General features: G+C 36.6%; 1 protein-coding gene across 1 annotated transcript in view; it reads right to left on the reverse strand.

Moving 5' to 3' along the window:
• The window catches only part of TRHDE (thyrotropin releasing hormone degrading enzyme), a gene marked incomplete at its 5' end in the record, with an annotated part of 213568 nt that overhangs the window by 122716 nt on the left and 75617 nt on the right, over positions 1–15235 (reverse strand). The window contains 2 exons of the mRNA XM_080635365.1: positions 657–770; positions 7287–7441. Of these exons, the coding sequence (XP_080491491.1) occupies positions 657–770; positions 7287–7441 (269 nt within the window). The remainder of the gene's footprint in view (positions 1–656; positions 771–7286; positions 7442–15235) is intronic.

Here is a 15235-nt window from a genome sequence, read left to right on the forward strand (position 1 = left end):
GAGATGTCACTGCAGGACTCCAAAAGAATGTCTCAGCATGGCTTTACCAGTTTGCCCTCAGAAAGCTCCAGTATTTGCACACCAGTTGACAAAGCATGCACAACTGTGTACACCTGAAAATCATACCAAAACCTAGATTCTCAATTTATTTACCCCATATTAACTTCGTATGCACTGCTAGATGGCCAAATATTGCAGGAAGATAAAAAGGTAAACTTAAGGAGAGGAGAACAGTATACTGTACAAAAAATATGTTCAGTTTTCAGTATGTTTTAGCCAAACATTTCTTCCAAATTTTTGATGGATCAAATTTTATCATGTTCACGGATAAAATTCAATATTTTCAATATTTTATAAAACAGTCCATGTTACATCATAAGTGCTTTAGTCCAAAATGTTTCTGAGCAAAGAGACAGTAGTTATTTTAATGTTGGGTTATGATAGACATGACCTTATTTCTTTTGTAATAAATTGCAGATTACATTTCTGAAATGCTGTCAAATTATTTCACACCTAGTGATTTTCCCTCATTGGACATCTGATACTTGCATGCATCATTTGGTATTTTTCAGAAGTCTCTATAATAAAAGCAGGAGTATAACAGCAGAGCAACTTTTCTGTAGAGTCTTTGAATTAACAAGATAAAACTGATTTACCATGTTCCACCCTGGGTAGAGGTAGTCTGTTCCAACAAATTCAAAGTAGTGAGCAAATCCTTCTTTCAGCCACACATCCTCCCACCAAACTGGAGTCACAAGGTCACCAAACCACTGCAAAGAAAGTACAAAAAAATAACCTTTAGGAAACCACATTAGCATATACCTTTAATGCAGAACACATTCTATTAAATGTATCTGTTTAATAAAAACAGTAATAGAGATCACCCACTGAAACTCATTAATTGTTTTTTAATATACTGATGAATTAAGCCTTTACAGGATGCATAAGTTACTGGAGTAAAACATTAGAAAAGAACAAGCAGGGGAAAAGAATCATTGAGGAGAGTACTCACAGATCTACTAGTAGAAGCTCAGCTAGGTTTAAGGATCTTACATATACAGAGGACAGAAAAAGGCTTCTGACTCAAGTAATTGGATTCATTACCTGGAAATTTCACTATGTATAGTGCAAATTTTAAAAAACCTGGGAACACAATCTCCATACCCCAGACTTAAACTTTAGCATTAGTTTCTCCATGATGTCTGCCCTCTTACACTTCCCATACTAATGATGCTCCATCTGTTGGTCAGTTTCCTAGGGAAAACAATTTTATACAGCCATGCCATCTCTCTGTGGGTAGGACTCACACGCATAAAAGCAAGTAGTCGATGCCACGTAAATGAGGGCACCCAAGATACCCACACAGGCCTAGGAAATTTCATACAGGACTTACAGGTCATCTGCAGCCTTCCCAAACAGCAACCAGAGGCAGACAATATCTAAAAACAGGCCATTTACGTTTATGCAAGGGAACTCTGCTCAAGCTGACTGCCTTTCCCATTGTCCCATGTCACTCTTGAATTTCCCTACTGACTTCCATCTAATTTCAAAAGAAGGACAGAGATCACAAAGATAATTAAACTCCTACAACAGTACATGAAGATCAGGCAGCTGAAAAGAGGAGAAGGACCTAAACTGGCGCAAGGCAAGAACACGGCCATTAGATACTCTGCTCAGTAGCCATCAACAGTCACAAACCTGTCATGGTACAGGACACAGGAGTGTCAAGATAGATTTTAGACAGAACTGGGTTGATCAATGGGAGAGGAATGGTGATAAGAATTCAAAGGAAATCAGGCAATCAGAAATTATCAATTTTTCTGCTGACGGATGGCCCTGTTTAGATTACTGTAATGGCTCTGTGTAACCTGGATCATCATAACACCAGTGGTAAGAGCAGAAACACATATATTGTTATGAAAATATATTTCATATTCTTTATAGCAACTTTCTGCCAAGCAAACACCAAAACCTTATTTCAATAAAATTGTCTGCCAGTTTTTAATTAATGAGATTAAAAATTAGATTAATTCATAATCAATAGAGATAATTTTGAGTTTTCATGGAGTTGGTAAGCTCTGAAAATACAGGGAAAGGAAGCAGCAAATAAGTATTCCAGAGGGAGACTCATGTCAGAGGAGAGGAGCTGCTGCTGACACTATAATAAGGGTGAGGAACAAACAAAAGCGGAGTTGGCCAGTAAGGGGTTTGCTTTCGTGATGGCTGGGTTATAGGCTTTGTCTGGGACCTGAATGAAAGGTCTCGCTCCTGTGCATGTCTTTGTGGAGTGAGAATAGGGCCGAGAAAGGATCAATGCTGCGATGAGGATTCATAGTAAAGGGGACACATGGGCTCCAAAGAACAGACTACAGAAACCGAGATTACCAGATTGCCACACAATGTTCAGTAAATAAGATTTGAATAACAAAATGAAGTGAAACACAACAATGAATGTCACTGACAAACAACTTAAGAATTTAGGGAGAAGAGATGAAGTTGACAAAAGTAATATACATTAAGTGAAACTAAGTTTAATGGACACTCTGTGAGCATAATCTAGTTGAGGACTAGATAATATATTCATAAATTAACCCTCTACAGGACTGTCCTGGGTTCAGCAGCAGCAGTCAGTCAGTTTTTCTCCTTCTTAGTAGCTGGTGCAGTGCTGTGGTTTTGACTTTCGGCCTGGGAATAATACTGATGAAGCTGATGTTTTCAGTTGCTGGTCAGAATGTTTACCCTGACCAAGGACTTTGTGAGCCTCGTGCTCTGCCAGGGAGGAGGAGAAGCTGGGAGGAAGCAGGGACAGGACACCTGACCCAAACTAGCCAAAGAGGTATTCCATACCACAGCACGTCATGCCGGGGGATGTAACTGGGAGTTACCCGGAAGGTCACGTCCTCTTTTCTGTCGGGGTCTTTTCCAGCGGGCGGTATCGTATTCTCTTCCCTTGTTATTTCTCTTATCATTATTATTATTGGTGGCAGCAGTAGTGATTTGTGTTATACCTTAGTTACTGGACTGTTCTTATCTCAACCCGTGGGAGTTACATTCTTTCGATTCTCCTCCCCATCCCTCTGGGGGGGGGGGAGGGGGGCAGTAGAATGTCTCCTTCATAGGTTGACCACCCAGGAAGGAGAAAAAAGATGTGTAATTGCTAAGCACTTGTATTATATACTTCCCAAAGTATAAAGGTGGTGACCACACTGGGAACATAAGCCAGATCAGTTTCATGATCAATTTTTCTATTGTATTTCAAGTCATTACCATAAAATACAATGAGACAATAACCTTAGCCCAAGCCCCACACGTGAAAAACACTAACACAGCAAATACCAGCTCTAAGTAAGCTACGGCATATTGAAACTGTGAGATCAAAAACAACAACTTTGAGAGCCAATAAATCAGCATTGTGACAAGTGACTATCAATCCAAAACACTGAATGCTTATCACAAATACAATTAGACACACTCCAGTCAGATCTGTCGTCATCTCAACCATTCGAGCCCCACGTTGGGCGCCAAAAAGAACTGTCATGGTTTAAGCCCAGGCTGTAAATTAGAACCACACAGTTTCTACTGCCCCCCCCCCACCCCCAGAGGGATGGGGAGGAGAATCGAAAGAATGTAACTCCCATGGGTTGAGATAAGAACAGTCCAGTAACTAAGGTATAACACAAATCACTACTGCTACCACCAATAATAATAATGATAAGGGAAATAACAAGGGAAGAGAATACGATACCGCCCGCCGGAAAAGAGCCCGACAGAAAAGACAACATGCCCTTCCGGGTAGCTCCCAGTTACATCCCCCGGCATGACGTGCTGTGGTATGGAATACCTCTTTGGCTAGTTTGGGTCAGGTGTCCTGTCCCTGCTTCTCCCAGCTTCTCCTCCTCCCTGGCAGAGCACGAGGCTCACAAAGTCCTTGGTCAGGGTAAACATTCTGACCAGTAACTGAAAACATCGGCTTCATCAGTATTATTCCCAGGCCGAAAGTCAAAACCACAGCACTGCACCAGCTACTAAGAAGGAGAAAAACTGACTGCTGCTGCTGAACCCAGGACAAGGACCAATACAGATAGAAAAAGAAAGACTAGAAATGCCTATCATACAGATAATGGACACAATTTGAAATGTTAGAGTACCATATCACCAGAGAACTATTAAAGTTATATTTATACAATAACAGGTTGATTAAATGATTTCTAGTGACAGACTAAACGCCGTAGCACAGAGTTTATTTCTTGAATTACAAGAGGACTGCTGAACAAATATGAGACCAGCAATAGTCATGGTATGCTGTGAGTATTCAGAGAGAGATTAAAAAAAATAAGGTTGTGAAGTTCATAATACATCCTCCAGTAACTCAGAAGAATTAATAACTTTAATTACCATGTCACAAAAGAGAATTTCTTATAGTCTTCTATGAGTTTTCTGGGTATATTTATTAATGATACAATTAAAAGTATTAATTTAATTATTCACCAAAAGGAAGAAGTGTTTTACAGGCATTAAACCAGCATGTGATACCAATACGAACATGTAGGGAATTTGCTTAACTAGTCTTGAACAATATCAAAGTTAGTTATGAATGTCACACAGAGCAGTCCCAGACACTGCAATTAATGAAACCAAAATTTCTAGTAGAAAGGTGCTATTATCTTTCTAGATGTTATATATCTGAAAGGAAAACATTGAGTAAAACAGACTTCATTTATTTAAGTAATTGTTTATTTATTTATTGGTATAGTTGGCTATAGACACTATTTGCCTGGAATGAAGATCATTACTTCTTTTATTTTAGAAAACAAAAATGAATGTAAATGTGTCAATTAGATAAATTTTGCATCTCCCTCAGGTATTATGCTTAGCTTGACTTGCAGAAGGCACTTCTTTTACAGACACACTGAAAGGACACTCCTTCCTGTATGCTTTCTCTACAGGTTATTAAAAAAACACAGATTTAGAAAATTTTAATTTTCCTTCTGCTTTCATGCCTCTTTAACTCAATCTGTCACACCAAGTTTTGTTCTCAGGTAGGAAAACGATCACAAAAAATCATGGTGCATAAATTCAAATGGCTCTTTTCAAAGGCTGTAGGTGGGACTGATCCATGATATGCAAGTAAAACTGATTACTACCTTCATTGAATTATTTTAATAAATTATGGCAGCTGTATCAAGGTATCAAGCTGCTAGAAATACGTGCGTTTTGATCAATATCTCGCTTGTGTGTTAGGGCTTGGAGGAGAAGCTTTTATGCCAAAACACTCCTCCTTCTGATTATTATTTTTTTAATTAAATACATAAAATGTTCTAAAAAAAAACTCAAGATGAAAGATCAAGCACTAGCAACCTACAGAATTACTAAACTAAAGTTACTCATGTAACTTTAATGTGTCCCTCCTAAAACATGTACCTAAAACAAATATCTGGTCAAGCATGACAAAGTCACCTGTGAAGAAATCGGGCATAAAATTCTTTCTTACATGCTTTTTAACTGTATTTTGACAACCACAGAATTTCTTTGTACTTCTGCAAAGCTGTCTCTCATTTTCTATCTGTCCTGAACACTGTGTCAGGCATTAATACTCAGCAGGTTTTGGAATTCTGATTTTAAACAGTCATACCTAAAGGTAACAATCCCAATTCTTAATATTTACCTGGTATCAAAACAGAAACAGCAGCAATATGAATGGAGGAAGATACTTTCAACTAGGCAAACAGCACTAGAAGTAATATCAACATGGACACTAAGTAAACATTCTCACTTGCAATTTTAAGGTCACTTAAAAGCACTCTGTGACCACATTGCTACCCTAAAATAAATTCAAATATATTTTTTACCCATTTTATGATCCTCTGATATTCCCAGAACAATTTAAGTAGGTGTTGGTTGCAATGAGGATCAAATAAATGAACTTGGTAAGTTACTGATGCAAAAATTGCCCACATAAATTACTTTGGAAAGAGAGTAAATTATTAAAGCAGTGCAAAGAATAACTGGAAATAATGAAATGACTTCACAAAAAAGGAAGACTTAAGCTGAAAAAAGTTACTGATCATCAGATTTAATCAAAAGGTTTTAAGAGAAGCTGCATAACCCTGTAATCAGGAGCAATGAACCCGGCACTACAAAATACACCTCACAGAAGAATCCAATACCAACAGGAGCTGAGACTTGATGACCTAATATGTATTTTCCACACCTCATTCCTAAGGCACTATAATTTTTCTAGCTGAACAGTGTGCTACTCTATTGTACTGCACAATAAAGAGCACATAACAAAATCAGATGATCCTACTGAGAACAAACCAGCAATAACCTTCAATAAAAATTTCATGTTGTAGTTGAGGACTTCATATTCATCAACAGATTTTATGTGAAACATGAATATGAACAAAACATTATTATTTCCAGGTTCATCTACCAGAACTCCATTACAAAGGCTCCCTTTTATATGGTACTTTTTATTTGCAGAAAGTGTTAAGAATTTGCATTGCCTTTTAAAGAATACTCTGTAAAGTCACAGATGTAAGCCATGCTGATTACACAGTAGGATTTCATTCATTTTAACCTGAAGGCTATGATTATGCCTCTTATGAGTGCAACAAAGGGTTTCCTGTCCCTGTAGCAAATTTCTTCAATAACATTTGCATTTAACTCAATACTAATAAACACTTGTAATGTATTTAGTTTGAGATAAGAAGATGGAAGAAATGTAAAATAAATTGTAATATATGTTTATTACACAGTTTTCTTATTGATACAAAAGTTTCTGTATACACAAAGACTCGATTATCCATCATTAGTGAACAGAGGGTCAAGATCAAATTGAGAAAAAAAAAAAGAAAGAGAAAAAGAACATGGAAGTATGTGCATATGTGATGAAAGAAGATGAATACCAAACTGATTTCTGTCAAAACCTTTTCTGACATGAACATGAAACTCAACATGCATCTGCTATAATTCTGCAATAAATCATTTTCTGCAGTTATCAGCATGTTCAGTCTACACACTAATACCACAAACTCACCCCACCATACAGAATATAATCATACAGAAAATAGGGAAGTTGTTCATTGCTACTAATTTTCTCTTCTATCCCCATTTTGAGTTCCCAGTTTCCTCTCTGTAGTGATATGTCTTATGGATCTCCATATTATTTGGACTCCAGTTACAATAAAAGTTGCAACTGTCCATGTGAACACCAAAAATTAATTTTCAGTTTTGAAAAGGAATGCATGGTTTCTCATATTAATATCAAATATCCAATTTAATACCTGATGACACAGCTCATGTACAATGACCATGGTGACGTCCAGTAGGTATGATATAGAAGAAATGCTTGGATCTAGCAGTATCCTCTGCTCCACAAAAACACTCAGTCCCCAGTTCTCCATAGCAGCATATGGATGCTTAGGCACAGCTAACAGATCTACAAATAGAAAAAATATATGTTAAATCATTGAGGGAACTACTATGCTGAGGAAGTATTGTAAGTAAGGCCATAAATGATCACTAAAAGCATTTTAAATAACATACACGTAAAAAACCTAAACTTGATTTCAGCCCTCTAGTAATATTATTTAGGAAATATTAATAAAATATTCACTTTTTATCTTATGCTACTATCTGTTCACACATTTACCCTGTTACTGCTGTAACACAGACTTTCTAATTGAAGTTTTCCATACAGAATCCAGCTTATTTACAATACCTTGTTAATTTACTTCTGGGTTTGATACTGCTCCTCATCTTTACTATATCACATCTGTAGTAATACAGACTTACTACAAGCATTCTTTATCCTTTCATTAAGGTGACTCCTTTATGAACATCTTACACATCAAACTGCATGTAAGGACTGAAATTAAGGGAACGCTGAAGAAATACTGTTTCTTAACAACCAGAAAGATGGTGAACTGTTTAGAATTGTCATCAGGTAAAAAAAAAAAATAAACATAACGAACCGAAAAAAAAAAAAAAAAAAAAACACAAAAAAAAATCCCAAAACCGCAAACACAAAATGGTGGGGAATGTCTTTCAGTGGCATGAGACTGGACAACACCATATTACAATGTCTATCCATGTGTTAGAAAAATCTTACTTCAGAAAAGTGAGAGAGAACTAAAAATGACTCTAAGTCTGGAAATAAATCTAAAATTACAGTAAATTGACATAGGGAATAAACCAATACACAAGGCTGCTTCATGGCAAAAATATCTGAAAGAGCCCAGAAACAAAATGTATGTCTACAAGAAGCCCAGTGCAACCTGTGCACAAATTAGCCAGAATTTTGGAAGCTATGCTGTCACATCAGCACAGTGCTCCCTCCAGTCAAACTAATTAGCCTGGCTTTGTAATTAATTAGCCTGGCTGCCACACTCCCCTCATTTGGCTGTACTACCTCTGCTTCCAAAGCTAGTTAATTCACAGTTAACACAAGTTATATCTAGGTGGTACTTCACTGAGTGGGATAAAAGGTGTCTGGGTTGACTTCCTAACTTGAAGAAATAAAACTCTGACCTGCATATTCTAAATAATACTCTATATCACAGCACTAAGTTTGTCTTTTTGGGCTTGCTGACATTGAGTGGTGCAATTGGCTTGGAGAACAACCTGACAGCTGGAGCTCTACTTCAGGATTCATAGGAAGTTGCCACTGGAGTATCAGGAATGGAAAACCTGGACATATTCCAGCACTCCTAAAAAGGGCCTGCTGCAAGAACCATAAAAATACCAGCCTTCTAGTGGAAGCACAGAGAGAGGATAGCAGCTACTTTCAAACACAAGGAAATTGAAAATATCCACATTGCAGAGACATACTACAAATGGTAAAGAATAAATATTTTATATCAAGGCAGACACCAGAACAAGAACCTAATTAAAGAAATAAAGCAAAAATCCAAAACATAGTGTTCAAGATTAAACATGCAAGTAAATTCAAAATTACACGCTTTCCTTTTCTTCTCCAGCTGAAGCTGGAAATATACCAATTTTTTAAAATAGCTACAATTTGTTATAAATGACATACAAAAATAAAAACTCCTGTCCGCTATACAAAGAAGGGATAAGGATGGAAAAAAGGACACAAAGGCTACTGGGAGACATCACTGAAGTTAATGGGAAATCTTCATTTACATTAAACAGGGATCTCTCCTATTTTCAACACTGTAAAAAAAGCCATAACTTCTCCTACAGTGATTACACTTTCATCCAAAAGGCATCTTCAAAAGAATACAGAGAATCTCTGTTCTTCTTTACAATGATTAAGTTTTCAGCAATTCCTCTCAAATAAGTAAAGTGACACTGAAATAGAACCAGCATGAAAGTAAAAGCAGTTCCCAATGCTTTTTTTTCCTTTCTGTCCTTTGGGTTCGTTTGTAGTTTCTGGTCTTTCTAACCAGTCATAACGGACAGATTTTGTGTCAGCCAGTAACAAACTGGAATAACTCTGTGGAACTGGGAAACTAGGGTGAGGTCTCACACTAAAAACCTTTACAAGCTTATTATAGACTGTCACTATTAGTATCATTGGTATTGGCCTGTTGGTTTAGACTTTATAGCACTGACATATCAATAAAACCTGCCAATCTGATGGACAGATAACTGCCTTGCAGGTAGACAGCCACAGTGGGATATTCTAAATCACTTTCATCCAATACAACTCCGTTAATTTGCAAGCCTGGAAATTCCTCTCATGTATCAGCTAATGCTTAAAGGGCTTTTCCGAACAGACAAAACAAAATGTAATAGATAACCCTGTTGGTTTCCTGAATGCTAATCCTTGCAAGTGACATGCTGAATGAATTTGGAGGTGTACTAAAATATATGCACACACTCCTACCTTTTTCTAGTGCAGGGTCTGGTGCACTGCACTTCAGTGCCAAAGAAGAGACTTAATCTCCGGTGACTGACAGAATGGACTCTAAACATACTCACAATCGCAAAATGAGAAATCTTTTGCTTCTCGTTGCCCATGTCTACACTCCAAATGTCCAAGTCTTGGTGTTCACTTTTCATTTAGAATTTAAATTCTTCAGTGGTTGGTCTTGATTGCTCCACAAATTTCTACTACCTTTAAATAAAATTCCAAACATGCCTGGTTTTGTGGTAACAGACACAATAATCTATATCTTTCTCTGGGGAGCCATAAACATTTGATTTCAGAGGAGCATTGAACATTTTTGATGTTCAAGTCTCAACATGAGAATTTGTATTTCTCTCAGTTTTTCACACCATTAGACTACTGAGGAAGGTACGTTTTGCTCCTGGAGGTGACACCTGTTAAGGCTTTAGTGTAATTTTTAAGGAGCAAGGTATAAAAGGAGGGGTGATGATGCACGTTTTGATAGACATATCATTCACACATATTACTGCTCAAAAGTGTTCAGCACTAACTGCAAAATGTGAACTGCTGAATATACAACAGCTTGTGTGCATGCTGAATCCAGTTACTCTGCACACTATTTAATTAAATTCTTTGTAAAGCACTTGTGAATGTTTGATTATGTGTATATTGCTGGGGAAATAGAAATGCGTGTTATTGCTTGCAGAGAATAATATCCTCATACATCATAAAACTGTTACTTGAGATTTCCTGATACAGCAGTGCAGAGAGTCCTGTGTAGTGCCAGAATAATAGAGGATTTCTACCTCTTGGCCTTCACAGAGACTAAATTCATGGCCAAGAAATAAAAACTATACAGCTAAAATAAATCACCAGAAAAGCCACCAGGACAAAAACATGTTGGAACTTCACACTAACATTTTATACCAGCACAATTATTCAAATACAAGGATAGTATTTGGACGTTTTTAAATCTATCTCTGCATGAATCTCACAAAAAACATTTCAAGTTACAAAAAACATACACAGCTCAAGAGCTTCATTTCCAAACACTTAATTAAGACATCATAACTGTGTAAGCTTATATCAAAATATAACTGACATTATTAGCAAGTATCATCATAGTGCAAAACAGAAATTAGCAATTTAACACTTAAGTTGGTCACAAAGCACATCATCATTTGATGCTCTTTTAAGTTAGTTAGTTACACTTATATCTGCGCAATTTGAACAAATGATACTGTTTTTAATTTTCCACTACTCAGTTACAGTATTTTCTAGGCATCCTTAAAACCCATTAAATCCTCCAATCCACACAACTGGGAACATCATTCTTGCCTTAGATGACAGCAGAGTTAAAACCGAATAGGATTAAATGTAAAACAAGATTTAATTCTCTAATGCAGGGTACTCTGAATTTCGGATCCTTCCCCCTCCTTTATCATCATACTCTTCTACAGACATCAAAGCACTTCTTTCCATCACTGCGATTCCACTACGCTTAACCACTTCAGGCTGATGTCTGATGGGGATACTGGTGTGACAGATACACACCATTACTATACATATAAATATGAGTGTGTGCATAAACACAAACTTCTACACATATGAACATATTTACTAATATTATATACTGCAATTTTATTTGTTTTAACTGCTGGTTGAAATGTGACCAAGGGCTAGATCCTGCAGAACATACATCAGTATTAAATTTCTGATACTCAAGGTGGAAGATAAAAAGCACCTACTAGGGAAAAGTTAAAAATTAACAACTAACTGTGTGAACAATTGCTGCAAATTTTGTGTGTCATACATGATAAATCTCCCAAATAAATCTGAGTGCCCTGAAACACTGCATCTGATAAAAGAACATACAGTGAGAAACAAGAATTTTCTGTCAAGCATCTTTACACATATATTTTCCTTAATAAAACCAGGAGGCACACAGAGATAAACTGTTCACTCCTTGAACTCCGTGTTTTTCTCTTATAATTTCTGGGTTTATTACCAAAATGACACTATAAAATTGTTTGAATTTACTTATGTGCCTCTCAACAACGTTATTTTAATTCATTTCTTCAGAGAGGCTTTCTTCAAGATTTCAGGTGCAGATTTCTTGCTACCAAGTATGTTACTTTTCGGACAATAATTTCTACAAATTAAGAGAAAGTATGAAGAAATATCAGTTTAGTTTATTCCTGACAAATGAAAGAAAAAAAAGGTTTTGCCCTTTCCTAATGCTGCATAATGCAATCAATAGCTTTACTAAATCTCTCTAAAGGTCTTGTGCGATTTCCCAAATGAATGCTGTTGTACAAAAAAAAAGAATTTACTAAAAGGTTTTATATTTCTGCCACACAGATTCATTAATCAAAGCCATTTCTTTCACTACAAGTAAGTAGATGCTTTCCTGTAACACAACACTATTTAAAGATTTACGCAGATTTCAACAAGCCAACTATAAAAAGTGACAGCTCTGGTTAAAAACCATTAAGTCAAACAGCAGTTATTGTAAGAAATACCCAAAATTTCTACTGATATACAACCACTGAATAGAGAACTTATAAGAAATATCTACAATGGCTACTGAAAAACTTTCTTTTCTGCACTCTTTGCTTAGTATACAACAGAGAAGCTTGTGCTAGAAAACGAAGTTTTCCATGTATATACTTTCACCCCCTTAAAAAGTTATTTGGGGGAGGGATGGAACACAACACACACAAAAATACCAAACATCTCAGGCCTTGGTGAAAGCCTTCTGCAGCCACCAGGAAGGTCTCCAACTGACTGCAACAACAGAGAGAAACATAACTGATAGATGTGAATGTTCAACTTGAGACACTGCGAGACACCAGATTTTCAGAAAACACTAAGTGCATGTTTCCTGAAAACTAAACCATTTCAGTCTCTCATTTCTGGCAGTGAGGAGCTAGGTACCCTAAATTAGCTGTCTTTTAGCTATTACTTTTATTTGAACTACAACTCAATTGTATTCCTTCTTCTTTCACTACGTGCAAAGTATTGAAACACACAAAAGTTGCAAACAACCAGCATGACAGCCCCACAGGAAATCTTTGACTAACACTTCTGTTTACCTAAATGCTTACTCTGGCACCCATCACTTTTTATCTCTGGGAATACACCACCAATACCCTTCCGTAAACATGACACTTACCAACCCACATGGACATTAGCCTGCAGAGTTAATGCAAAGGTCTAAAAGTGTTTGCCATTATTTCAGTCAAATCAAATGGCTTGTTGCAGACCCTGAGGAGAAATCACTGACACACAGCAGTTTATTGCTGGGGTTTTTGTTGCTTCTTATTGCTGTACAATGTATTACTTAACATTAACTGACATAAACAATGGATGAATTTCCAGAGTGTTTGATACAAATAGTAGATGCTTAATGCAATGTGAATACTAAAGGATCCAAGAGGGGGAAAAAAAATGTGGGAGAGAAAGCTGTGGAGGGTAAAGGGGCAGTAATGTGGAAAGAAAAACTTTGCTATTTTTCCAAGCAACTGAGCCTTGACACTGGATGATGGGTGTTTACTATTTAAGAAAATAAAATAGAATCCGGTTGATATTATTTGACATGCATATTAGGAAATTGCTTTCAATTTTCATAATCCAAATCTATAGATCATTGCTTTGTTATTTCAAAGTATATCAAATAAATTAATGTTAAGATGAAAAATTAATGCAATTGTCCATTGAGGGTTAATTATGTACCATCTTGGTTGTATTGATCTCTACATGAACAATGCCTTTCTTCTAAATAATACCTGGACAGATCATTATTAAATGCTACACAGCAACAAACAAGGAGGAAAAAAATCTTTGACAATGTTTTCTTATAGATATAAACCTTTTTCTAAGCTTTCAGCCTAATATGGGTATTCTAAACTCTTAGACATACATTAGAACACAGATTACACAGAACAAACTGAGACACTGACTGAAATCAGCTCAGGTTTTGTTATTCCAAGTTACAAGGCTAGTACTGTAACTTGCAGTGTTACATCCCTTACAGTATATACACAACAGATGAACAGAAAAAATATATTCCAACTCTCAACACTGAAAGATCTAGAGAGAGCAAAAAACAATAAAGACTTTTGTTGCCTTCATAAATACTGTTTCTAACGCAAATACTAAGAGCATTGACATGATGGAAAATTGCCAACAGCCATTTTCCTACCACCACAGTTAATAGAGCATGAGGATTCTACAGCTGAAAACAACATGCCACTGATTACTGAGTACTTCCAGTATGAATACTGCCGCAAAGAAAATGATCGAGTGCCACTGCTGTATTCCTTCCCTTCACTGCAAAACTGAGATGCAGGTACACAGAAAACTCCAGAAATCTGTATTACTTGAGAGTTCTAAAAATGAGGCAAAATAAATCTTTTCATCCAGCATGCATAAAACTGATTTACATTACAGTAATAAAGACATGAATGTTCCCATTATTACAAACTCTATATGCCCAGATTTACCTCTTTTATGTTTGCTTTAAAGTGAGATCATATTCACAGGTGATGGGCACAGTTTAGTACTGAAAGTAGAAACATTAATTTTGGGAATACAGGCAGCTATTTCGCACTACCAGTATCTCAAAAATATGTATCCCAATACTCCATCTGGAGATAAAAGTATAATATAGCTAATAATATACATCACATCGGAAGGCAAAGTTTTTGTCGGGACTGCATGCATTTATCTTCTCTCCTCCAGAGTAAGATGAAGAAATGCAAATGTACTGTCCCGAATAGCTTCTGAGTCATTGTTTTTTAGGTCTTACTGTTTAACATAAGCACTAACACATTATGTTCGTATGCAAATAATTTACATAATATTACATCAGGATAAATTTTTACTATGTTAATAGTAAAAAGAGTAATCTATTAATCAGTTTATTTAATATACCAAGAATCAATAACCTTCTGTGGCATATCATAAAAACTCCATCATCCCTAACTGTAGAGAAACACATTCTGTTCTCTTGCATGCCCACACTCTCTCCTCCCCACTCATGCCTGAGGATGTAACCATTTCAACTATGTCTTCTCACAGAATCCACATTCACTCTTACAAGAGGCTCCCAGAAACACCCTGATGGACCAGGGACCAAAACATGAAAGTCAAAGCTGAACTTCTGGGTGCATTCAGATATCCTGGAGAAACTTCCCAGTGAATTTACACCTTCATTCTGTTTTGTGTCAGCATGGGCACAGGCTGCCAGCAATGTGCTCTGCAGTTACCCATCACATGTGAAAAATCATAGTTAAAAAGCAAGGGTCCAATATTGTGACAGAAGAAAAATCATCCTTTCCTACACAGGCACTCCAGATTTCCCACAGTAAAACGAAG

Source organism: Psittacula echo (assembly GCF_963264785.1).
Source record: "Psittacula echo genome assembly, chromosome: 1".
In the NCBI taxonomy this organism is placed as follows: Eukaryota; Metazoa; Chordata; class Aves; order Psittaciformes; family Psittacidae; genus Psittacula; species Psittacula echo.